General features: G+C 37.1%; 1 protein-coding gene and 3 long non-coding RNA genes across 4 annotated transcripts in view; 3 read left to right on the top strand and 1 right to left on the bottom strand.

The window, feature by feature from the left end:
- Nucleotides 1-10,064: 10,064 nt before the first annotated feature.
- LOC117134698 overlaps nucleotides 10,065-27,490 on the bottom strand; it is a 31,106-nt gene continuing 13,680 nt past the window's right edge. The window contains exon 2 of the mRNA XM_033293206.1: nucleotides 10,065-10,812. Coding sequence (XP_033149097.1) covers nucleotides 10,299-10,682 — 384 coding nt within the window. The 5' untranslated portion in view covers nucleotides 10,683-10,812 and the 3' untranslated portion in view covers nucleotides 10,065-10,298. The remainder of the gene's footprint in view (nucleotides 10,813-27,490) is intronic.
- LOC117134699 lies at nucleotides 16,632-17,018 on the top strand. The gene is made up of 2 exons (XR_004458800.1): nucleotides 16,632-16,855; nucleotides 16,919-17,018. It is a non-coding gene; the product is annotated as an uncharacterized LOC117134699 (long non-coding RNA).
- On the top strand, nucleotides 19,486-19,772 carry LOC117134700. Its single transcript, XR_004458801.1, has 2 exons — nucleotides 19,486-19,609; nucleotides 19,673-19,772. It is a non-coding gene; the product is annotated as an uncharacterized LOC117134700 (long non-coding RNA).
- LOC117134701 lies at nucleotides 22,157-22,389 on the top strand. The gene is made up of 2 exons (XR_004458802.1): nucleotides 22,157-22,226; nucleotides 22,290-22,389. It is a non-coding gene; the product is annotated as an uncharacterized LOC117134701 (long non-coding RNA).

Raw genomic sequence — 27,490 nt, 5'->3', positions numbered from 1 at the left:
GATCAGGATTACACCAGGTTTTAAAACACCAGGATTACTCTTGATTCTACGATTGACACCAAATCGTTTGCGGATTGCACCCTGACTTGATTTACTTGACCTGAGTCTAGTTGCGGACAGTCCCATGAATCGACTGACCCAGCTTCTACTCGCGCTCGCCCTTTTATACCGGCTTAACGGTACTTCCTTGATCCTATGTTCCAGATTTGTTGTTGTCCTGTCTGGCTAGTTACAGCTGTACATCTGTTTAACAACAACAATGCGTGTGACTGCGGTCAGCGTATAGTAACAACGGTAAATGTTGCTGGCTAGCTGTTCCGCAATAGCAACGCAATTGGTTTTTGTTTTTAGCTGCAATGATACAGTTGACTACTTTCTCAACTGTACTCCTGTATTGTGGGAGCCTTTATTTGGCTCCTCACAACGTTATAAGGATAGGGTGTAATTGTTGAGTCACTATTAACAGAATAAGTTGTTTGAAAAAGTCTGTAAATAGATCGGCTGATGCCTGATCATTATTTAACGTCGTATTTTCATATGTAACTAAATTGGGTATTAAAGAAGATGTTCGTTTGGAATTTACAAAATTATAGAACTGTTTAGGATCATAAGCAAACTGAAGCCGGCAACGACATAAGGAATCGCTGTAAAGTTAAAATTAGACTAGGCAGTAGAATAGCGTGAAAAATCAACACTGTTCCCTGTACGCTTATATTTTTTAAAGTATCGCGATTTTATATTTTTTAAATCAGCTAACTCACGGGTAAGCCATAGAGGCTTTTTAGACCTACTAGGCTGCCTTCGAGGAACGCATTGATCAAAAAAATTATTAAAGGCGTCATAAAAAATAAATAAAGAAATTTCTAAGCTATTACTGGCAAAAAAGTGACTAGAGATTTATAATAATGTTATTTAATTTATTAAAGTCGCCTTTTCTAAAACAAAGGGGCTTAAATGCTACTGTACTGTGTACAGTTTGCTCTAGAGCCGGCAGTTCTATAAGTAGTTCCAAAGTTGGGCATCTTCGGGGAGCACAATCGGATCAATTCTGCTAAAAGTGCTAGCTGAAGGATCTGATACAAATATTAAATCAAGAAAACGGTTGTTACAATTACGAACGTTATTTCTTTCAATAAGTGAAAGATCAAGTATGTTATTTACAAACTCATGAGATTAGTTTATTTATGCAATTGAATCAACTCAACAATAAATACTTTTACCAATCTTAATGTGCACTCTTTCACCGTGAATATCACTATTAATATGCTAGTTTAAACAAACTAAAACACACAGATCAATTAATTATAACAGACAACAAAAAACACCGCAAAAGCTCGTTTTTTTTTTTTTTTTGAGGGAAAAAGTGCAAATTGCCCTATATATTCTGCACTCTAATAACCGTCGCAAAAGAACCTTTCAAGAGGATTTTCAAGTGCTTTAAAAAGCAACTTTTGCTTGCCTTTTCTGAGGGTTTTCTATGCTGCATTGGGAGGGTAAAATCACCTATATCTGTGTCAGAAATGAGTCATATTGGATTCAGATATCACCAACATTAAGTGCGACCGTTTTCATAGAAAAAATCAGTCTTGCCAGACTTTTCTAACACATTATGTCGGTAAAAGCTCATAGAAAAGTGTCAGAAAAGACACTAAATAAAGTGCGTAATCGAAAATTTGATGAGAAATCTATCAAGACTATACTCGTTGGGTATGAGCCAAATGGCTATAAATTGTGGAATGAGGAATCGAGAAAATTTTTGATAGCTAGAGATGTAGTGGTGGACGAAAAAAAACATAAAATCTATGAGTTTAAATGAAAATGACTCTGTGGTAAAACATAATGATGTTAGCAGAAGTCAGGATTCTCCAATTGAAGAGAATGAAGAGTTAAATTTTCCATCACAGGAAATGAATGAATCAATGGATTCAAAGTCTGGTGTAAACTCAAATGAAAATTCCATTTGTCTCGAGAATACCGATCCAGATGTTGAAACTGGTGATAATATACAAGAAAATGAAAATCAACAAGTCAGACGCAGTGAGAGAAATAAAGATAAACCAAAATTATCATATAGATTTTTAGAAAAATGTCCTATGAATACCCAATTATGTCTAAGTGATATTCCCAATACATATGAGGAAATTAAATATCGCGATGACGCCATTCAAGATGAACTAACTTGTCATTTTGTAAGTAATACATGGTGCTTAGTGCAAAGGCCTATGGATAAAATTATAGTAGATTGCAAGTGGGTTTTTAGTTTAAAGCAAGACGAAAATGGTAATTTACTAAAATATAAGGCAAGACTGGTAGCAAGGGGCTTCACTCAAGAGTTTATGATGGATTATGATGAGACTTTTGCACCTGTTGCACGAATTTCCTTGTCTTTTAGCATTTTCTAATCAATATAATTTACTGATACATCATATGGATGTAAAAACAGCATTTTTAAATGGAACTTTATAGGATGAAATTTATATGAAGGTTCCAAAAGGTTTAAACCAGTATGATGGAAATAAAGTATGTAAACTGAATATTTATGGCCTTAAGCAAGCGCACGATGCTAATTTGAGGTTTTTAAAAGTGCACTTAAAAATTTTGGATTTCAGAATCTAGAAGTAGACCGATGTATATATATTTTAAATAAGGGAGATATAAGAAAAAATATATATGTACTATTATATGTTGACGATGTGGTAATTGCCACCAGTAATTCTGAAAGTATGTCTAAATTTAAAACGTATCTTTCAAGTACGTTTCAAATGACTGACTTATGTGGAATACGACATTTCTTTGGAATAAAAATTGATCGAAAAGATGATCAAATTTGTCTCAGTCAATCTGCATATATTAAAAATGTTTTCAAGAAATTTAAAATGGAAGATTGTAATCCAGTTAGTACCCCTCTTCCAAGCAAACTAAATTATGAGGACTTGCAAGCTGAAAAGTCATGTGAAGCACTGCTTAATGTATATAATGTTGTGCACAAGTCCGGACTTAAGTACATCAATAAGTATCTTAAGCCGGTATACTAATAATAATAGCAAAGAATTATGGCAATGTCTTAAACGTGTTTTAAGGTACCTAAAAGGAACTGTTGACTTAAGGTTATCGTTCAAAAGGAATCTAAAAGTGGATAATATTCTTATAGGGTATGTCGATTCTGATTGGGCTGGAAATGAGACTGATAGGAGGAGTACTACAGGATATATATTTAAAATGTTTGGAAATAGTTTAATTTCTTGGAGTACTATGAAACAAAAATCAGTTGCTGCTTCATTTACTGAAGCCGATTATGGCCTTATTTGAAGGTGTTATTATGGCTAAAGTCATTAATAAATGAACACAACCAAGGTTGTATTAGTATAGCAAATAATCCTACATGCCACAAGAGAACTAAGCACATAGATATTAAATATCATTTTACCAGGGAACAAATTGAAAATAAACTAATCTGTGTCAAGTATATTTCCACAGATTTCCAATTGGCTGATATTTTAACGAATCCACTACCAACAGCTAGATTCACTGCACTGCGAGACCAACTTGGGCTAACTGGACTTTCGCCTGAAAATTTATATGAATTTTTTTTTGTTTATTGATAATTTACCTTCAAACCAAGTCAAACTAGATTTCTTGGCATATATATATATATATATTTAACAATAATCAAACCAAAATAATTTCTAGTCTAACCATTGCTGTTTATATAAACGAATATGGTTATTTTATATTTTTTTATTGATCTGATTGGGTTTTACTGGGTTTCCCCAATTCTTTGCAGCAAATGCTGGATTAAAAAAGAAGAGTCCCCAGAGAAGAAAATAATACAAACATTTAAGTATGCACACACTCGTCTGAAAATTATCTTTTGTTATTCCTTAATTTTTGTATCAGTGTAACTTTTGAGGTGGCGTGTTGAGAATACCAAAAGTCACACTTGTACACATACACATTGTGCGTGTGTGGAAGGGGGATGAACAATAAAGATCTCAGAGAGAGGCAAGGCTCTCTCTTCTCTTTGTTCTCTCTCCCTCTCTCTGCCTAAGAACTTTTTGCTTACCTTTTGTATGCACATGCGTGCCCTACTCACTTACTTGCAGATAACGAGAGCGTGCGGTTGTGTAAAATAAAATTTAACTAAAACTAAAATTGAAGTGTTTTTACTTTTTGGCAAATCGGGCTGATGTGTTCCTGGAGTTAGTATAAAACTCTAATAATATAAATTCTATAAAACGTAAAAACAAACACGCAATAAATTTGACGTCGGCAATGCGGCGCTGAACTAACCGAGTACTTGGTTTGGCTGTATTCAAGCAGACCTCTATTTTATAACACTAACCAAAGACCTATTTATAATTTATAACATATAAATATATAACACAGATCAGCTGAGGCCGCTAAGCTGAGCTTTCGGTGGGATCAGCTTACCACCACCGAAAGCTCTGTATCGATCGATACACTTAGATGACCAAAAGCTCTTCTTATCGATCGGCCGCCCAGATGTCTCTAGCCCTGGGCGCTTCCCGTCCCTGGCTCTCTTTCCTTCCGGGCATCGTGCAGACCAGACGTGATTTTAGTGCAAGTGCGGACATTTACTTTATTTAATTTAATGATCACGATAGCAACTGAAATATACGGAGGTTCTAGCAACCTTCCTAATAAATGCCATTAAACCACAAAACTTCTACATTTTATTTATTAACCGCATCCATCGTTGGAAGAAATCTTGAGCCCGGCTCAACATAACCCGCCAACAGCTAATTTGCGCTACGATATATATTTATAATTTTATAACACTAACCAAAGACCTATTGAAGAGCGCCAACGACAATCTTATAACAGCCCACTTGGCATTAATTTAAATAAATAAATGCAATCTAAAATTTTAATTAAAATATACGATTCTTAAACTGAAAAGTTATTTACACAATAAATTTAAAATTACTTGACTTATAATAAAATATTAACATATTTTGCATAAATCAAACAAATTTAAAGTACTAAGGTATCTTAGAAGCGTCAGTCTGTCTGCTGGTCCATTTTATGTTTTATTGTTGATTTTGCTTTCTGGCTTTCTCCGATCACTTGCAATAAATGAGAAATAATTAATTAATACATAACATTTAATCAACAATTTTGAAAGTTTACCTTAGGCGTCTGTCGGGCGCAAAGCGACTGTGGAACAGATTAGACAGGGCAGGGCATATACACTGCCGCTCAACTGAATAGGTTTGACTTCTTTTTTAGACTTAGAACATAATATCTTCATAACGAGCACTCGGATTTAAACCAAATAAATTTTTTTAAGTAAAACGATCAATTCTTTATAAAATACAAAAGTTTTTTTTTTGTTTTGGTTTGGTTTTTATATTTTTTTATTTTTTTTTCAAAAACAGCTGAAAACCTACATTATTTTTGGCTCAAGTGAATAGGTTTGACCAACAAAATATTCAAAAAAATTATTCACAGCAATTTTTCATGGTACTTGGTAACTTAAATAATAAAAGACATTATTTCTGAATTATTTAATATTTGGTATGACCCCCCTATTAATAATTATTTCAAACATTCGATTTGATAATGAATCGTAATATTTTTCAATTTCACTCAGTGAAACAGTTGCTCAGGCTTTTTTAATCGCTTCAACCAGGGTCGCCGAGTCTTGAAATTGTCTTCCCCCTTCATACACTCTCCTGGATAAAAGTCCCCAAATGTTCTCGATAATATTTATGTCTGGGGAGTATGGCGGCCACTCGAGCAAGTTCACATTCTGGTCCTTAATCCACTGTTTTGTAACCCGGGCTGTATGGATGGGGGCGTTGTCTTGTTGGTACGTCCATTGAATAGGTCCAAAAATTTCGGAAAACTGGGGAAAAGCCTTTTGGAGCACAGTCTTGTAGACATTTGCATTCATCTTTGATGAAACAAACTGCTGCTCGCAAGTTCCATAAAACGATATGGCTCCCCAAACCATTACGCCTCCTGTACAGGAGTGATGACGACTCAAAAAGCATTCCTCTTTTCGCATATCGTGAAAATAATAGTTGTAGCCATCCGGTCCGTCGAGATTGAACTTTTTTTCATCGGAGAAGACCGCAGCCTTCCACTCCTTGTTCCATGTCATGTGATCCCGCGCAAATCGAAGTCGCGCTTCCTTCCGTGCATCATTGAGCAGGAGGTTTTTTTTTTTATTTTAATCTCTTTAAGTGTTTAGCACTCCGAATAACTCGTTTTACGTTTTACCGTTGCCAAACTAGCATTTACACCGCATTCATCCCTGATTTTACTGGCAGACAGGTGGGAATTCGAAGCAGTTCGAAGGATTAATCGCCTCTCTGATGCCGTCGTAGCATATTTTTTTCCTCCTATCATTTTTTTCCCGTAATCGGCTTCATTACGAAGAAAATTGCAAATAGGTTTTGACGGTATCCTCAGTACTCAAATATTGAACATCTGTGTAAAGCATACACATCTGTACATATCCTTTATACAAACCGACCATGTACTCCAACCTATCATTATTTAAATTATGAAGGTTTACTTTATGAACTGACTCATCCGTAATCATTTTCTTTAATACCTTTTCAATATTAAAGAATTGTTCACTAATAAGCTCATGATAACGTTCATTGCTTATTTTCAAAGAACCCGCTTAAGCTATAGCGAGTTGTGTTTCATAATTAGGAGTGATATCTTGCGAGTATACTCCTTCGAGATACTTGTCTCGCGAGCGTCTGTCGGTGATGGACCACAGGTTTCCACGAACAGATTTCCACGGTTTTGCATTCGTTGGAAAGGTCTTGGGCTCCGTGAGGTTTTTATAGCAAACAAAGATCAGGAAAAATTTCAACAGGAAAGCGGGAAAATCATTTTTTTTACCGTTCTTCCACTGTTTAATTTGTAAGCATCATATGTTCATCGATATGTATGAAATATATTATCTCGACTCTAAAACTTTAAATGTAATGTATTGTGTTCACTGTGAAATCGTGAAAATAGTATTTTATAATAGAGGTCTGCACGAATGTACTCAAAATTTTCGGTTATTTGAGTACAACAAATCTCGTTCGCAATTCGGCGTGCATTAGAGGGCTGAAAGTCTTACCAAGCTTCGTAAATAGTGTTTGTAGTTGAAAAAATCCGCCAACCAATGAACCCCAAACAATAAAATTTAACAAATAATTAAGCAATAACAATTTATGAGCCATTTAAGTACTAAACTAAATTTACAATGGTTGTAACTTTAAAATTATACAAAAATTTTAGGATGTCTCCTCAAGCAAGCTATTAACTGATGGAAATAATTTGAAATTGTCCTATTTTTCAATATTTCTCTGCCCAGTAATACATGGGTCAGACCGTAAAAGCAAATAATTCAATATGTCTGTATTTGTAAATATTCGTGACATTTTGCGGGTATAATTCAGTCTGTATTTCTTTGTTGTTCGCCTCTGCAGGTTCCTCCTTCCTTGAAACAATTGCGTGCTCTATAATAGCAGATCCGTGAATAAGCACCTTCTGAACCGTCGCAGGCAAATAGTACCAGGGATAGTCCCTGATTAATCCTTTGTCAGTATCGAGGTCATATTCATTAAATTTGTGTACGTTGATTTTGTGTCCCGATGCCAAAGCTTGCAGTAAGATGGAGCACCGATGAATCGAATTTTCATCTCTAGGCTGGTCCACTATTATTTAATTATTTAATGTCAACTATGAACAGTCGACGATAAAAGAAAAGATTATATTGAATATTTAAAATTAAATTTAAAAATTATTTAAGATTATGTTTTTATACTTTATAATAGTTAAAAAAGTTTAAATCTTTTAGTAAGTGTTAATTATTATTATTTAAAAAAGTTAAAACAGATCTTTTAGTAATACAATCAGAAGCCTCTGTGTTGATATCAGAATAAAGTTTGTTGTAATCAGCACAGAGTATTCGAAGGGGTTCATGCATAAGTGATAAAGGATCAAAATTTCGAGTATTCCTAGCAGGCACTGAGAAATTAAGTTGACTCAACAAGTATGAGGAGTCAATTTCACCATTTTCTAATTTAATCATACATATAATCATAAACGTCGCGCGGTTAAGCTACGATGGGAAGATTAATAAAAAAGAGACGATTAGTGTAAGATGGCAGATCAATTCCTGGAACCCAGTTAAAGCCTCGCAAATCAGATTCAATATTATTCTGGTGGACAGATTCAATACTATTCTGGTGGTTCGAGTAATTGTGGAGACCAAAACAACAAAAGAGCCATACCCTTCAGAATCGGACGAACAAAGCTGTATAAAGAAATTTTGTTGTGTAAGGGTCATCAAACTTTAGCCCATCTTTTGATAAAGCCGAGAACTGAACTGACAGTTAAAGAAACATGCTTGTCAAACTTTAGCTTACTATCAAGGAGAACACCTAAGTCATTTACTTCTGCTAATCTATTGAGAGGTAACTGATAAATGTGGTACTCAACTATGTGAGGTGAGTGTCTATAGAAGGACATTACTTTACATTTAGAACAGTTAAGTCTTAATAAGTTGTATTTACACCAATTAACAAAGTGGTCAAGATCTGTCTGCAATAAAGTACTACTTGACATGTCTCTAAACGATAGGCATAGCTTCACATCATCAGCATACATTAGAACGTTTGAATTCACAATGACTGAGGGCAGATCATTGATAAATAGATAGAAATAGATTAAAAAGCAATGGTCCAAGGTGACTACCCTGAGGAACTCCAGACGTTACAGACACTGGCTTGGAAAGCGCTGACTTGAAAACTACTGTTAGTTAGGTAAATAGATACCCACTTCAAAAAATTCTTTGGAAATCCAATAATATTTAATTTATTTATTAAAAGACGATGATTAACGGAATCGAATGCTTTACTAAAATCAGTCTGCATTTTGTTTTGAAAACCTTTAACCACCCTTGAAGAAAACTCAAGTAAATTGTTGGTGGTAGACTTTTGTTCAACAAAACCGTGCTGATAAGGTGATATATCAAAGTTTAAATTTTGCGCCCTTTGGTGATCGTTGGGTTGCCATGTCTTGTTTTTTGTTGGAACTTGGCGATCTCTGGAGCCGTTGTTCCGACCCTGGTTCGGCGTTGCCATCTAGTTCGATTTTATGTTCCCGCGTGTTTATTATATTTTCTTGCGGCAACAACAGTGTTTTTTTAATTTTGTACTTGTTGCCATCGTTGCTTCCCGATGTTTGTGGTGGCCGAGGAGTCTTCCTTGGGCTCCTGGATGTCCAATTCTCCCTTGGTCGGATGGCTGTAAAGGATAGAAGTGCCCCTGTGTTCCCCCTTTGTTTTGGTACGTTTGGTTTTTTAAATAATGCAGTGCTAGCGATGTTTTTTTTTTTTTATTTGTTTAAATCTTTATTTTTGTACACTAATACTGCGTACTTTACGCCATGGGCTGTTAGATTCGAATCCTAATATCAACTTGAGCCCACCGTAACGATCGTGGCCGTCCTTTTGGCCCAGCGCTCGCCTTGCATCTCGATCTTCGCCCGGATCTCATCTGGCCACTCGTCCTCCTTTAGTTGGCCGGGCGTCGGGGCCGACAGCTGTCGTTGTAGTTCGGGGCGTGGTGGTCTTGTAGGATTTGGGCATGAGGACTGCCGCATTAATACTGGCCTGTGTGCGGCGGGGTGATCCACTGTCTCCGTTGGAGCTGCCTCGGCCCACGAGGGACTCGTTGCCGTTGTCGCGGCCAACGTGGGACTCTCCTGTGTTGCGGACACCGCGGGATTCGCCGGTGTCGCGGACACCGTGGGACTCGCCGGTGTTCCAGCCATCGCGGGATTCGATTTTGTAGCCGTTGCTGCAGCCTTCGTAGGATTCGTCGGTGTCGCGGCCACCGTGGGACTCCCCGCTGCGGCTGCTGCCTCCGCGTGAGCCAGGCCGATTTGCTCGGTGACCCAGGCTGCAGTGGCCTCCAATTTGCTGCTTAACTTTTTATATTTGGCCTCCCTTTTTTTTTTCTTTTTCTGCCTTGGCCGCCTTCTTCCGCAGGATTTCGGGCACCCTTTTCATGCCCTCCAGGCACGCCTTCTGTGCCTTCTTCCACCCTACCTGTTGTTTTGCGCGCCACAGGGCCCTCTTCTGCCTTCTGGCCAGCCTTTTCTCCTCCGCCGTTGCCCGTGTCTTGGCCTCGGCATCTTTTTCAGGCTCTGGCCGTGCCTGCGACCTTGTCTGGCGCTTCTCCGCTGTTGGCGGTTCTGGATCCGGGTCTGCTGGTGGCAACATCAATGTTATCGCCAACAGCACTGTCATGTCCGGGGACTCAGCCGTGTCCTGCTTTGTCTGACGTTTTTGCTCCTTCTGCACTTCCTCTTCCTTGGCGCGTCGTCTTTCTTTTGCAGCCGCGGTGACACAGCCAATCCCTGGCTGTATTTGCCACGATGACAGGAGTTTCCGTCCGACGACGCGCTTCGCCTCCACTATGCCTCCGTGGTGAACATTCGTTCACTCCGGATTTTGATTTTGGCCGCGCTGCCGTTGAGCTTGACTCCTGCCTCGCTCTACACCGTTTACTCTGTTTCGTCGTGGTTGCTGGGGTATCCACCCCGCGACGCGCTTCGCTTCCGCCACTGCTCTTCGCTGAACGTTCGTCAAGCTTGGAGTAGGGTTTCGGCCGCGCTGTCGTGGGGCTTAGCTCCAACAACATGGCTTCCTCAGCCTCAGTTGGGCCCAGGTTGGTGAGGCCATGATGTTTAGGATGCTACTTGTGGAGCTCATTCTCGCGTTGTTTTAAATTTTCAAATGACCGCTGCCATGTTTGCCGCGGCCCTTTATACCTGTGGGATCACGCGTTTCTTCCGTTAATTCCGTTAAGACTAACTGATGATATTTTCAGGGCCTTGGACAAGTATTTTTAAATAATAAATAGTAATAAATGTGTATTGTGTTTCTGGGCTACGGCTAAACCGGTGGCGTGCTTTCTTTAAGCAATTGCACTTTTCATACCAAATAACATTCTAAGACCTCTGCTTGATTTTTTTTTATTATTCACATTTCAATTTTCAATATAGACAGCGGTGTGCACGTGCTGACGCGGCACCATACAAACGTCGCTGCCGACGCAAGCGGCGGCGTCGCTGCTGACGCTACAGCGTACACGAGCTGTGGACGCGTTAGCTGTTTTGTGTGTATGTGTTTTTGTGAGTGCATGTGTGTGTTTGCTGCGATACACTAGTCAAAGTGTATTTTAAATTGTTGGTGGCGCCCAACTTTAACCTATCCACTTGTTTTAACATGGACCAAGACTAACTTTAAACAAAGTTAAACAATTTTTTTAAACTCATTTCAAAGCTGAAATTTATGTCCAAAAGCTTTACGTGAAGACCCCGCACGCACTCAATAAACACCATATTAGTATTAACATATAGTAGGAACCTGTAAAATGAACATACATTTAAAATTTCAAAGTATTTTGGTGGTAACATCACAGCTTGAACATTTCTAATTAAGTTAGCATTAAAATATTTCAAATCTGCATAATTGTAAAAATCACATTTATATCACTTTATCCTTGAAACGACCCATAGTGCATTGTTAGTTGCAAACGGTGATCAATAAGTATGCTTTTATTATCAATAAATAATTTGGTCTGCTGCAGCTCCTTTAATTTTTTTTTGACGTATTTTTCCTCTTCGATTAATACACGAATTAAGAACAACAGTTCTCTGAGTTTATACTATGTTCACAATATGCGAGAGCGTCTCGATATATAATAACTAAACTTAGATTCTAATTCTCTTAATATGAATAGGGCTCTGCACGTTGTTCTGCCGGCGATCAGTGGCGTCGACGGCGCTGCTACTGCCAACGCTGTCAGCTGTGTCGCTGCTGCTCTTGCTGTTGTTGCTGCTCTTTTTGCAAATGCTATTGCAATTGTCAACTCCGCTGTTAACTCCTCCCCCTTTAAATGCGGACGTCCCCAGACGCTATGTAGACGCTTCGGGTTCCATTATCTCTATGACTAAACATTATTTTTTCTTATTCTAATTTCTTATGTTCTAGAGTTGTTTCTAATATTATTCTTATGCTTAATTTTTTATTATTACTACTTATTACTAAATCTATGAACAGATATTATGTTTTTATGTTATTTTTGTGTACTAATTTGCCTGATTGCGTTTTTATTGTTGTATTTCTGTCTTCTGAAACTATTTCTTTTCTAAACTTTGGTGATAATTTGGATCCTAACCTTTTGTCTACTCTGATGTAAATAACTTCTCCTTTCGTATAAGTTTTTATTCGTTTCTTTTTTGAGTTGTGGTACAGCAGTTCTTCCTCTTATTTTCTTTTAATTTCATTGCTAATCAGGTTTCTGGATTCTTCTAACTCTTGTGGATTTGTTATTATTCTTGTTCCGAAAAACTCCTCAATTGGTTTTTTTTTGGTAGTAGAATGAATCGAACTGTTATATACCTGTACTGCTTTGAAGATTAAACTCTCGAAATTGATAGAATCGTTTTCTTTTTTAAAACATCTCATAATTTCTGTGAGAGTGGAATGGAATCTTTCCACCTGCCCATTACTTGTGGGTGGTGTCGTATATACCACTGCTTTGAGCTGATCTTTTAACATAAATTTAATAGAAGCTGCGTTCATTGCCTTTTCATTATCCATAATTTCGTGTAAGGGGTGCTTTAAATGTTCAGATGCTTTTGACTTCAATATTTTCACTTGGGCGTATTTCGAGAATTTGTCTATGGCTGTGAGTACTACTTGTTTTTGGGTTAGATATAGGTCTATGTGAATTATTCCGCCGGGATATTTAGGAATGGGTGTTGGTTGTATTTCCCCCAGAGTCTCGATCATGTCGTATCATTGAGTGCAGACGCGTTTTTGCATATTTCGCAATTCTTAACTATTGAAGTGATTTTTCTCGCTAGTCCAGGAAAGAATTATTTATCTAGAATCTGTTGTTTGTTTTCTATTGCGTTTCTGTGTGCTCGAACGTGTTCTTTGGTTCTTATCTCGTTCTGTACGTCTTCGTTTGGAACATCTATTACTCTCTTCCAGGTGTATCTTATTTTATAATTATGAAAATAGTTGGGGTGTATTTCTTGAATTTGTCCCAATATTTACTATTCTGGGGTCTAGTCTTTCTTTGAGAATTTTAATTAAATCATTATCGGTGTAGTGTGACTTGGATACTATGTGTCTATGGTAACTCGGGTATGGTAATTCGAATGTGTTAGAATCTTTGTCGGAAGTTAATAAAAACAGTTGATTTTTGAATGCGTTAATTGGAGCTTCTACCCCTTGAATGAGATTGTGCGCAGAACTTTTATCGCTATGGGCTGTTGCGGCTGAGCTCTCTGTGGTAAATTGGTGGTTTCGCGATAATGCGTCTGCTACTACGTTTGATGTTCCGGGTTTGTACCTGAGCTCATGATTGAATTCTTCGAAATAGCTTCCCGTTATGGTTTTTGTGACTAAGAGCGAAAGTCAGGGGTTGATGCTCGGTAAAGATTATAACCTTTGATGCGCCATATAGATACATACGAAGGCTCTGCAAATCCCATTCTATGGCTAACATCCCTTTTTCGTTCACTGCATAGTTTTCTTCGGCCTTGGCGAGGGTTCGCGATATGAAAGTAATTGGTTTACCTTCTTGTTCTAATACCGCTCCTATGGCAAAATTAGAGGTGTCAGTTGTCAAGTGAAATTCCTTTTTTAAAGTCTGGATAAGCTAGTAACACGTCATTTGAGGTGAAGTGTTCGATTTTATTCCGTCAAATGATTGAATTGCCTCATTGTCCAATGTCACTATTAACTTTGCTTGAAACGCTTTTTTGAGAGTCCCTTGGTCACCTCTTAGAAGTGTGGTGAGTGGCTTTGCCAACTTAGCATAGTCCCTTATAAATCTTCTGTAGTAACCAGATATCCCTAAAAATGATCGGAGATCTTTTAGTGTTTCTGGTCTGGGGAAATGCTGTATGGCTTTTACTTTGTCAATATTGGTCTTTATTCCTTCTGCTGGGATAGTGAAACCCAAGAAGTTGACTTCTTTTTTAAAGAACTCGCACTTGTGGAGTTGAACTTTCATATTCGCATCTTGTAGAGTCGTGAAGACTTTCTCTAAATCGTTGGCATGATCGTTTTCAGTTTTGCTGAACACAATTATGTCATCCATGTAAACAGTAGCATATCTTGCTGGTGTGGTCTCTTAGGATATCGTCTAAGATACGTTGGAATATTGAGGGCGAATTCTTTAGACCTAATGGTAGTCTCGTGAACTCAAATTTCCCACCATTTACGGCGAATGCTGTTTTTTCTATATCTCTTTCGAGCAACGGAATTTGATGAAAAACCGCTTTTCAGATCTAGAACTGAAAAAGAATTTGTTTTCACCTAATTGTGCGATTATTTCGCCTATTTCTGGGATCGGATAACGATCCGGAATTGTTACGTTATTAAGTTTTCTGGTAGTCGATAACTACTCTAAACTTTTTTTTACCAGATGCGTCTAATTTTTTTGGCACCACCCAAACGGGTGCATTATATGGAGACCGTGAAGGTCTAATTAATGCCATCCTTTAGTAATTCTTCGATTTGAGTTTCTACTTCTGTTCGTAATGAAGCGGGGTAAGGGTAATCTTTGCTATAGACAGGTGTGTCGGAGTTAGTTCTAATTCAATTCAATTTTTATATTTTCTGCCGTAGGTATGTAGGGTAAATTGAATTTTTCTAAGTCAGACAGGTCAGCGCAATATTGATTACGTGTCAGGTCAAATTTATATTGAAATATATTTTAAGGGAAGGATGACACTTTTTAATTTAGAGTACAAATGAAGCGCATGTGCATGTTAATGTATACACGTGCATTTTTTAATTATTAATTAATATTCATTAATTTCTTGCTAAAAATAATAATAAAGCATTGAAGCATTCTATTGACAATAAAATTTTCAATTATTAATTTGACTGCTGATTTTGGAAAAGTTTAATGACCCAAAAACTGAAAATGTAAAATCAGTATTGACATTGGGCTGCGAACAGAAGCACCACATATGCACCACACATCAATGGGGCATATGCAACTGTCACGCACTCATAAGCTTCACATATGCACGCTGGACCTTGATGACCGGCACTCCACTCACACGTGCTTATAGTGCGCTGTTGCTCACACCATGTTCTAGTTAGACATGCACGCATACACACAAAGAATATCAGCGCACTTGATTTTGCGAACATACGTGATTAGGCATGTCCCTCTGTTTGTCCGTCCGTCTGTATGAGTGCGTGTTCCTCAGCAACTATAAGAACTAGAGCAACCAAATTTGGTATGTTGGTGCTCCTACATCCAGGACACTACGCTTTTATTTTATTTTTTTTTTTTTCTTCCCTACCCGCAAATAACAAAAAACATAATATAGGGTACAATAAGATCGAAATAATCAAAATTGCTCGTCGTTTCGAACGATTTCAAACGATCGGAGAAATAACTGAATTAAATTCACATTTAATTTTAAATAAACAGCGGGTCAGTGCTGACGCGCCAATTCAAACGTCGCTGCTGACACTACGCAAAACGAGCTGACGCGTTAGCTTGTTTGTGTGTATGGTGTTGTTAGTGCATGCGGTGTTTGTTGCGAATACCTAGTCAAGTGATTTAAATGTTGTGGCGCGAACCTTTAGCCTGTCCACTGTATAAACTGGAATCGAATGGTCTGGCAATAAGAGTTGACGAAGCCGAGGGTTTTTCCAAAGTACTTTTTGATCAGTTTTTGAAATAAGTTGAAGAGGGACGTAAGATGTAACGAATAAACTTTTGTCGTCTTCGTCATTATTGGAAAACGTTTGCTTGTACTCGCTATGGCCCGTACATCCATCAAACCCCCATTTTCCAATTAACAACAGATGAGCAACAGAATCATCTGCTATTGTTTCAATAACATTAGATTGAAGCTCAAGTATGCTCGAGGCTGTGTTATTTAACAAGCTTTGAAGTTCGACTTCTGCGTAGGATTCGTGTACAGATATGTTGTCAGGTTATCTATCTTTTTTAAAGCTTAAAATGCATTGATAGCTCGGAAAAAATCTAATAATATTTTGCTGTTTACAAAATTCCGAATCAACAACATTCCGGTCTCCATTAAAAGAGAAATTACTTCTGTGGGATCCGCTGGCAGTACATTTTGGGTTTGGTTTTCGTTGCGTAATGCAGAGACAGCGGTCTCATCAATTTCGACCAGCTAAGCTATACGCCGACGCTTAGTCCTCGTTGAAGACCCCATAAAATTTAGTTTTTTACGGGCGAGTGGAGCACTTTCCGCATTTTCTTGGAGTACATTTTTTGTATTTTTCAATAAAATTGACTCCGTTATAGTCAGCCAATCAGACTCATATTGTAAAATAGAAGAATATAATAGAAAATCAAAAATTTTTTTGCAAATGTACTCAATTTGTTGAATACACGCATTCAGTTCATCTCTAAAGCCGTTGTTTATCAAATTTTGTTGGACATCAGCAATTACTTATCGTAATTTTGCAGAGTTTGTGCCTTTTTTTGGAGCACCCTATATTAAAACTATGTAGGCGTGCGAACACACACTGACATATGTTATGAAATTAAAAGTTAAAAACAAAAATTATAAATATTACGAAGTTTTTATACACAACTAGAAAACCCGGCGAACTCCGTTTTGCCACCAGATGGCCTTATTTCTTTTGGTGATTAAAAGATGAAGAAATTTTTTTTTTTGTCATTGAAAAGGAAAAATTTTGTTTCATTTCACAAAAGTAATGAATTCATTTCATAAAGAGTTATTTAGTTGAACTTCTCTAAGTAAATGGAAGAGAATACAAAGTAAATACTGAATCGTACGTGTCCGTAAATTATCCGTGTCATTGAAGTGCTCTTTGGTAAACCACATTTTTCCATAGTTTCCCAGGTACGTCATAGCGTCTTCAGCGTATTCGTGCATGTGGCGTGGGCTTCCGATATAAGATGATGGGAGAATTGTCAGACGTCCAATATTTTGAACAAAACCATCTGAATGAATAGCATCACGCCTGATTGAATCGGATAAACACTAAACGTTCGGTCTCGACTTTGACAATCATGTCGACAGCGAATTGCTGGAATAGCCGACGGCACTTCAGAATGACATTCTCCTCATGTGTACGAATCATCATACGATACGCATAGTAATTTATTGCGCTTAGATTTTTATTCGTGACTACGCCTGAAAATGCAAAATTAAATGATTTGTTAATGGAAACCAATAATAGCAATAATTAGTGTGTGAATATTTTACCTGTAATTGGATCGACTATCTGTTGTTGTTGTGTATCCGTCTTGCCCTTGCCAATAAATTATTGGATATTGTAACGCATCGTACAAGCGATGTGCCTCGCTTACACGATGCATGATATTGCTTGTTCTACGACAATGTCTCGTGATTTAGTTTGATCGCCAACAATAATTGCAGCAACATCATTAACGGTGGGTGCATTGAATCTTCGCACATGTTTTCTGCCGTAGGTATGTAGGGTAAATTGAATTTTTCTAAGTTCAGCAACAGGTCAGCGCAATATTTTATTACTTGTGCAGGTCAAATTAAATATATTGAAATATATTTTAAGGGAAGGATGACACTTTTTAATTTGGAGTGATGTAAGTAACAGCACATTAATGTAGATATAATTAATTATTAAGATTAATATTTCTTTGCAAAAATAATAATATAATAACATGAAATTCTATTTGAACAAATAAATTATTTAATATATTAATTTGACTTGCTGCTTTGGAAATTAAGTACCCAATATAACTGAAAAAAAATTCAATATTTGACATTGGCTTGCGAACAGAAGCACTCACATATGCACGCACACATGCAAATGGGGCCTGATGCAACTGTCCACTCGCACTCATAAGCATTCACATATGCACGCTGGGACCTGATGCAACCGGCCACTCGCACTCACGAATGTTCGCGTGCTCAACACATGTGCTATGTAGACATCAAGCATACACAAAAGAATATCAGCGATTGATTTTGCGAACATACGTGATTAGGCATGTCCCTCTGTCTGTCCGTCTGTATGAATGCGTGTTCCTCAGCAACTATTAGAGCTAGAGCAACCAAATTGGTATGTTGTGCTCCTACATCCAGACCTAGCTTATTATTTTTTTTTTTCTTCCCCCTACCCGCAAATCAAAAAAACCATATTAAGGCATAAAAATCTGAAATAATACAAAATGGCTTCGTCATGTTTCGAACGATTCAAACTGATCGATAAATAATTAGGAATTTCACATTTAAATTAAAATATAGAAGCGGGGTGCACGTGTAGCGCATTCAACGTCGCTGCTGCATTACAGAGAAAACAGGTGACGCGTTAGCTGTTTTGTGTGTAGGTGTTCTGAGTCATGCGTGTGTTTGTTGCGATAACCTAGTCAAATGTATTTAAATGTTGGTGGCGCCGAACTTTAGCCTGTCCACTTGTATAAACTGGAATCGAATTGGTCTGCAATAACGAGTTGACGAAGGCCGAGGGTTTTTCCAAAGTACTTTTTGATCAGTTTTTGAAATAAGTTGAAGAGGGACGTAAGATGTAACGAATAAACTTTTGTCGTCTTCGTCATTATTGGAAAACGTTTGCTTGTACTCGCTATGGCCCGTACATCCATCAAACCCCCATTTTCCAATTAACAACAGATGAGCAACAGAATCATCTGCTATTGTTTCAATAACATTAGATTGAAGCTCAAGTATGCTCGAGGCTGTGTTATTTAACAAGCTTTGAAGTTCGACTTCTGCGTAGGATTCGTGTACAGATATGTTGTCAGGTTATCTATCTTTTTTAAAGCTTAAAATGCATTGATAGCTCGGAAAAAATCTAATAATATTTTGCTGTTTACAAAATTCCGAATTCCGGTCTCCATTAAAAGAGAAATTACTTCTGTGGGATCCGCTGGCAGTACATTTTGGGTTTGGTTTTCGTTGCGTAATGCAGAGACAGCGGTCTCATCAATTTCGACCAGCTAAGCTATACGCCGACGCTTAGTCCTCGTTGAAGACCCCATAAAATTTAGTTTTTTACGGGCGAGTGGAGCACTTTCCGCATTTTCTTGGAGTACATTTTTTGTATTTTTCAATAAAATTGACTCCGTTATAGTCAGCCAATCAGACTCATATTGTAAAATAGAAGAATATAATAGAAAATCAAAAATTTTTTTGCAAATGTACTCAATTTGTTGAATACACGCATTCAGTTCATCTCTAAAGCCGTTGTTTATCAAATTTTGTTGGACATCAGCAATTACTTATCGTAATTTTGCAGAGTTTGTGCCTTTTTTTGGAGCACCCTATATTAAAACTATGTAGGCGTGCGAACACACACTGACATATGTTATGAAATTAAAAGTTAAAAACAAAAATTATTCCGTTTTGCCACCAGATGGCCTTATTTCTTTTGGTGATTAAAAGATGAAGAAATTTTTTTTTTTGTCATTGAAAAGGAAAAATTTTGTTTCATTTCACAAAAGTAATGAATTCATTTCATAAAGAGTTATTTAGTTGAACTTCTCTAAGTAAATGGAAGAGAATACAAAGTAAATACTGAATCGTACGTGTCCGTAAATTATCCGTGTCATTGAAGTGCTCTTTGGTAAACCACATTTTTCCATAGTTTCCCAGGTACGTCATAGCGTCTTCAGCGTATTCGTGCATGTGGCGTGGGCTTCCGATATAAGATGATGGGAGAATTGTCAGACGTCCAATATTTTGAACAAAACCATCTGAATGAATAGCATCACGCCTGATTGAATCGGATAAACACTAAACGTTCGGTCTCGACTTTGACAATCATGTCGACAGCGAATTGCTGGAATAGCCGACGGCACTTCAGAATGACATTCTCCTCATGTGTACGAATCATCATACGATACGCATAGTAATTTAGTTGTTGTTGTGTATCCGTCTTGCCCTTGCCAATAAATTATTGGATATTGTAACGCATCGTACAAGCGATGTGCCTCGCTTACACGATGCATGATATTGCTTGTTCTACGACAATGTCTCGTGATTTAGTTTGATCGCCAACAATAATTGCAGCAACATCATTAACGGTGGGTGCATTGAATCTTCGCACATGTTTTCTGCCGTAGGTATGTAGGGTAAATTGAATTTTTCTAAGTTCAGCAACAGGTCAGCGCAGGATAGTATGAAAATTCAAATTAAATATTGAATATTCTAACTTTATGACACTTTTTAATTTAGAGTACAAATGAAGCGCATGTGCATGTTAATGTATACTCAACTTAACTAGTTTAATAATTAATTATAATATTTTTATTCTTTGCTATAAATAAATATATATGGATATATAGTAGACACTTGCTTAATAAAATATATTTCAGCGCGCTGATATTCTTTCTATGTATGCGTGCAGCCCTTAGAGCATGTGTGTGAAGCAACAGCGGCCACAGAAGCACTCACATATGCACGCACACATGCAAATGGGGCCTGATGCAACTGTCCACTCGCACTCATAAGCATTCACATATGCACGCTGGGACCTGATGCAACCGGCCACTCGCACTCACACTTGCTTATGAGTGCGCTGTTGCTCACACACATGTTCTTATTGTTAGACATGCACGCATACACACAAAGAATATCAGCGCACTTGATTTTGAAATACTGATTAGGCATTCCCTCTGTTGTCCCGTCCGTCTGTATGAGTGCGTGTTCCTCAGCAATTATAAGAGAATTTGGTATGTTGGTGCTCCTACATCCAGGACACTACGCTTTATTTTTTTTTTTTTATTCTTCCCCCTACGAATCAAAAAACCATATATAAGGCGTACAAAAGATTGAATAATTACAAAATTGCTCGTCATTTTGAACGAATTCAAAACGACGGATAAAAACTAGATTATTCACAATTTAAATTTTAAATTAGACAGCGGGTGCCGTCGTGACGCGCATTCAACGTCGCTGCGACACTACGAGAATACGACTGGAGCGTTAGCTTGTTTTGTGTGAGTGTTGTTAGTGCAGCGTTGTTTGTGCGATACCCTAGTCAATATGTATTTAAACTGGTTGGGGGCCGAACTTTGCCTTCACATTGTATAAATGAATCGAATTGTCTGCAATAAACGAGTTGCGAAGGCAAGGGTTTTTCCAAAGTACTTTTTGATCAGTTTTTGAAATAAGTTGAAGAGGGACGTAAGATGTAACGAATAAACTTTTGTCGTCTTCGTCATTATTGGAAAACGTTTGCTTGTACTCGCTATGGCCCGTACATCCATCAAACCCCCATTTTCCAATTAACAACAGATGAGCAACAGAATCATCTGCTATTGTTTCAATAACATTAGATTGAAGCTCAAGTATGCTCGAGGCTGTGTTATTTAACAAGCTTTGAAGTTCGACTTCTGCGTAGGATTCGTGTACAGATATGTTGTCAGGTTATCTATCTTTTTTAAAGCTTAAAATGCATTGATAGCTCGGAAAAAATCTAATAATATTTTGCTGTTTACAAAATTCCGAATCAACAAATATTGGTGTTTGGTCACTCCGGTCTCCATTAAAAGAGAAATTACTTCTGTGGGATCCGCTGGCAGTACATTTTGGGTTTGGTTTTCGTTGCGTAATGCAGAGACAGCGGTCTCATCAATTTCGACCAGCTAAGCTATACGCCGACGCTTAGTCCTCGTTGAAGACCCCATAAAATTTAGTTTTTTACGGGCGAGTGGAGCACTTTCCGCATTTTCTTGGAGTACATTTTTTGTATTTTTCAATAAAATTGACTCCGTTATAGTCAGCCAATCAGACTCATATTGTAAAATAGAAGAATATGACAAAAATTTTTTGCAATGACTCAATTTGTTGATACGCATTCATTCATCCTAAAAGCTTTGCAATTATTTTATGCTTACAAATGATTGAAAAATCTAGTGGAATTTGTGGAATTATTCAAATTAATAAAATAATGTCGACATTATTCATGTACAAATTACATAAACAAAAATATAAATATTAAAATACTTAAACAAACTAGAAAACCCGGCGAACTCCGTTTTGCCACCATAGGCTTATTTCTTTGTGATTAAAAATGAAAGAAATTTTTTTTGTCATTGAAAGGAAAAATTGTTTCATTTACAAAAGCATTTCATAAAGAGTTATTTAGTTGAACTTCTCTAAGTAAATGGAAGAGAATACAAAGTAAATACTGAATCGTACGTGTCCGTAAATTATCCGTGTCATTGAAGTGCTCTTTGGCAAACCACATTTTTCCATAGTTTCCCAGGTACGTCATAGCGTCTTCAGCGTATTCGTGCATGTGGCGTGGGCTTCCGATATAAGATGATGGGAGAATTGTCAGACGTCCAATATTTTGAACAAAACCATCTGAATGAATAGCATCACGCCTGATTGAATCGGATAAACACTAAACGTTCGGTCTCGACTTTGACAATCATGTCGACAGCGAATTGCTGGAATAGCCGACGGCACTTCAGAATGACATTCTCCTCATGTGTACGAATCATCATACGATACGCATAGTAATTTATTGCGCTTAGATTTTTATTCGTGACTACGCCTGAAAATGCAAAATTAAATGATTTGTTAATGGAAACCAATAATAGCAATAATTAGTGTGTGAATATTTTACCTGTAATTGGATCGACTATCTGTTGTTGTTGTGTATCCGTCTTGCCCTTGCCAATAAATTATTGGATATTGTAACGCATCGTACAAGCGATGTGCCTCGCTTACACGATGCATGATATTGCTTGTTCTACGACAATGTCTCGTGATTTAGTTTGATCGCCAACAATAATTGCAGCAACATCATTAACGGTGGGTGCATTGAATCTTCGCACATGTTCACCTGTTGGGGTACAATCCGCTCTTATGACAAATTTGTGCGTATCCGATGGCATTCGTTCCAAAGCTGTTTTGAACATATTAACCACAGCATTATTAGCGTGAAAAAATGCTTGCAGCTGTTCAATAATTCGTCTCTTTACTGTTGTGTTCCCTGTATATTGCACCGCACATTCAGCTGATCCACCATCGACGAAATGAAATATATTTGCAGAAATTTATGCGGTTCATCTGGTGTTGGCACCATTGAACCATGCAAATGATATATTTGTCCTTGTATCTGTAATTGCAAACAATTATTTGTTGAAGAATACGGTATAACTTCTGATCGTGTGGTGTATATGTAGTTGTTATGTGTTGAAATTTTTTGTATTGGTGTGAGTGATTGGTTATGTGTGTTGTATCTTTTACCTTGCAAGTCGGCATGAAGCAGCCTTCTCGAATGAATATTAACTCCAAAAGAAGTCATGCGAAAGCAGTTATTATATTCAAGGATGTGTTGAAGAAAATGGCTGGAATCGGGATCACTTCCATCGAACAATTGTTTCAGTGGCTGCGGTGGTGTAAGTAATGGATCCAGTTTGACTTTTCCATTTGCGCGGCACAATCCAGCTGTTTCTCTTTTAAACCTTAACGCATTGCAATATCGGCATATAGTCGTCATTGGTCCAATATCTAAATGTTCATCATCACTGTAGTTCGCAGTGGGATCATATTGGACTGCAAAGATTGTATATGCCAATGATCTCGGTGGCTCACGCGTTGCTTAATCGGCATTCTCTTATTGTATTTGTTTTCTACGCTAAGTTTCTGTGAATAAGTTGTTGCTGCTTTATACTTGTCGGGGCCGTGTTCGCACTTCTACTGCATTTGCTATGACGAGGTGAATTTAACTCATGGAACGATCCACTAATTACAAAGCTCAACTAACACTTTAAAGACAAATGCTGCCTGTTGAATTGATGAAAAATATGCACAATACCTGATGATTTGACGGGTTCAATTAAAATGGAAGGTAATTTTTTTTCACAATGTCACAGTGAACACAATACGGTTGTACATGAAATTACTAGGCAAGAACATGATAGCTTCCATCACTAGTTCAATATTGGTTTGGTATACATCTATAGTAACATGTATAGTATCCGTGTATGTATAGAAAATGATTTCTCCGCTTTCTGTGAAATTTTCTGATCTTGTGCTATAAACTCACGGAGCCGAAAACCTTTCAACGAATGCAAAACCGTGATCGGTTTCGTGGTTCCTGGTTATGGTCAGGAAGGAAAACCCAACTTATTTTTATATAGTCAAAAAAAAAATGTAAACCACAAGTAAAGACAAAGACAAACACACAAAACAAACACAGGGGCTCTGCTGGACAAGTTTGACCTTGAAGAAATAAAAAGATGAGTTAGAATATTGATTGTTTCACACACATCTGCAAGCTTCTGCAGCTGACTTAAACACTTTTATTAAGTAAAAACTTTGATAAATACAATGAACATAATTTCTATGGGGGAATCGGGGGGAACACAACTAAAACTTTAGGTAAACATAACAAAATACACAAAAAATATTAAATTGATTTTGCTTATTTCACTAAAAAATTTGTTGGATTTATTTAATTCTTAGTATATACATTAAAAGTAAATACCTTCAACTTCAAATTGCATTTTAAATAATGAAAATCGGATCACTATATTAAGCGTTTGACCACTTTGAAGCGCAATTTTGTTTTGTAAAAATTCTTGCTAAGTACAGCTGCGCTGCAAAAATGTACACATGATCACGCTTTGCATTCTATTTTTAGAAAGTCCCGTTAGATTTCCAAACAAAACCGGTTTGCCATCAAGAAGTTTGAACATTTTAGAGACAATTTGTTTGCAATTTTTTTCTATTCGTTATCACTTTGTTTGATTTTTGGCCTCTGGCGGATCCACAGTGGAATTGTTAGTTGCACATAGGAGTAGTTGTTGTCTTGACAACACTGCCGATTTCAGCTTGAAGTTTCCGCCGATGAAGTGAACTGTTACAGTCAAATATCCTGTGTTGGCTTTGTTTGTCCAGTAGTCCATAGTGATCGCACACTGATCGACTTTGTCAAGCGTTACCTTCAGTTTTGAACTGAACTCTAGGTACGTGCTTGTCATTTGCACGTTCTGTAGAGTGGTGCGTGACGGCAAAGTATAGCGCGGATCCAACAGCTTCACAAACCCTTCGTCGTCCACAATAGAAAAAGGTTGCATGTCTTTGGCTATCATTTCCATCAACGCCGTATCAAGACTGGTTTTTCGGACGGAATTGCTGTCATACTTATCGCTTGTGAAAAATTTGTGTACAGTCTCATGTGTTGTCTTGTACTGGCTGTGAGTTGGGTGGGATCTCTTCAAATGGTCAGCAGTGGCTAGTGTTTCCACTAGTTTTGTAAATCTTTTTACAGATGCGGCATTTTGCTTGTCTACTATCTTTGGTCTTTTCAAAAAAATCCCACACCGAACTTGCAAGTCGGTTTACCTTTTTGAAGGATTTATCGTGCGCCTTGCCCACTATTTCCGTCCCTTTCGATGCTGACTGCCTCACATCCTTGTCTCCATCTATAGTGTAAAAAATATATATGTGAATTTAATCTCCTAATATCGTTTGCATCCACTTACTTTTTCCCTCGCTATCCAACATTGTGAATTTTTAAGTGGCAACAAGTAAATGAAAAAAATGCAGAGCTTGGACGAAAGAAGCGTAAGTAATTTAGTAAATTGCGTTTGTACAACATACTTTTAGTCTACCACTTGCTGTTTTGTCCATGTGCTTGTAATCACGTACATATGTGTAAGTGTAATCACGTATATGTAAGTGTATGATGTTTCTATGTTGGTATATTATCAATTTATAATTAGTGACTGTGTTTCGTTTAAAGCATTCGAATGTAGCAGTATCTACGCATCGCGAGATAAAAATCAAAATTTTTAAAAGGCGAATATAGTTTGAACCAAAAGAAAAAAAAGGACGAAGCAAAGTGTGGGATATATTTGCCAGGAGTGGTAGCTTGCACAAAGTGCTACAAAAGTGCTACTTACAAATTCACAGGCAGCACTTCCAACCTAATTAAACACAAAAGCTGTATAATGAACGTGATTCATGACAATGTTGCGGCCATAGAAGTAAATTTAGAAACCAAGCAAGAGGGCATCAATATTGTAACTGAATGGGCAGCTAAGAATTGCCGCTCATCTAAAATAATTCAGGATTCTGGAGTAAAAAAATTAGCAGCATTCCTCATTCAGGTTGGTGCAACATTCGGGTTAAATGTGGATGTGGAAAAGTTGTTGCCGCATCCCACAACGATATCTCGCAACATTTCGGCAATATATGAAACATATTTTACAACAACAAAGCAAGATATAATTAATTATAAAAGCTTTAGATATGCGGTGACTACCAATATTTGGCTTGATAATTTTTTAAGAGCATCATATATGTCATGCACAATGCATTATATTAAGGATGGAGCCATAATAAATCATCTGTTGGCCATAAGATCAATGAAAGGTGAAGCCTGCACAGGTAAACAAACTATATATATTTTTTTTTATTGATTATGCAATTAATTTTTTCTTTAAAGGTCAGTATAGCAATGAAAATGCGTAGTATAATAAACAACTTTTGTTCCTGCCTGGAGCAAGACAAGCCTGTCATAGTGACGGACATGATATCATGATATCAGCCTTTCGGGACAACCGCCATAATCACTGCACCTATCACTTGATTCATAATTGTGTAGAGAAAGCAGTTAAAGGTGTTCAGAAGGTTTCGGATCTTGTAAGCAAATGTAGCAAACTTGTAAAGTATTTTAAAAAGTCTGGGTGCAATTCAAACCTTGGAATCACTTTAAAAAGTCACTGCCCAACTAGGTGGAATACCATTTACAATTTATTCAAGTCAGTGGAGGCCAATTGGGTTGAAATAACAAATATTTTAGTTTTTAGTCAGAATTGAAACAGTTAATGTAAATCATTTGGGGTCAGTTGTCCGCGTACAGTAACTATCCAACCATCCATTTAACTATTCCATATTTAAGAAAATTACAGAAATGTTGCACTGCTGATACAAATGATAATGACTGTATCGCACAACTTAAGTCTATTTTGTAAGATCAAATTTCAATAATTATCCTTCCATATATTACAAATTACCATAAAATTGCTCTTTCCTTATTTCCCTCTACTAACAAACCTATAAAATTCTCAGCGGCCGAGAATTAGAAATTAAAGAAGCTTGCAAAGATATCATGAAAACCTTTTCTGTAAATTTTCTAAGTTCCTCTTCAAAAAATAACTTAAGATTGTATGACGATACATTTTCGGAATTCATCCAAATTCGAAGTGAATCAAGTGATATTGACACACTAAGCTAAGAAATTGTAAGCTACATAAATTTAAGTGTAGATTATACTGAAGATTTTAATTGTCTTAAATAGTGGGAAATCAACAAAAATATTTTTCCATTTTTATTTCAAACTAGTTGTAATATTTTTTGTATTCCTGCAAGCAGCGCAATTGAAAGAGCATTTTTAGATGCAAGAAATTTAATTACGGAAAACCGTTGTATTATTGCC

This window comes from Drosophila busckii, chromosome 2R (assembly GCF_011750605.1).
Source record: "Drosophila busckii strain San Diego stock center, stock number 13000-0081.31 chromosome 2R, ASM1175060v1, whole genome shotgun sequence".
In the NCBI taxonomy this organism is placed as follows: Eukaryota; Metazoa; Arthropoda; class Insecta; order Diptera; family Drosophilidae; genus Drosophila; species Drosophila busckii.
The sequence above is the reverse complement of the archived record's forward strand: the minus strand, read 5'-3'. Positions and strand labels throughout refer to the sequence as shown.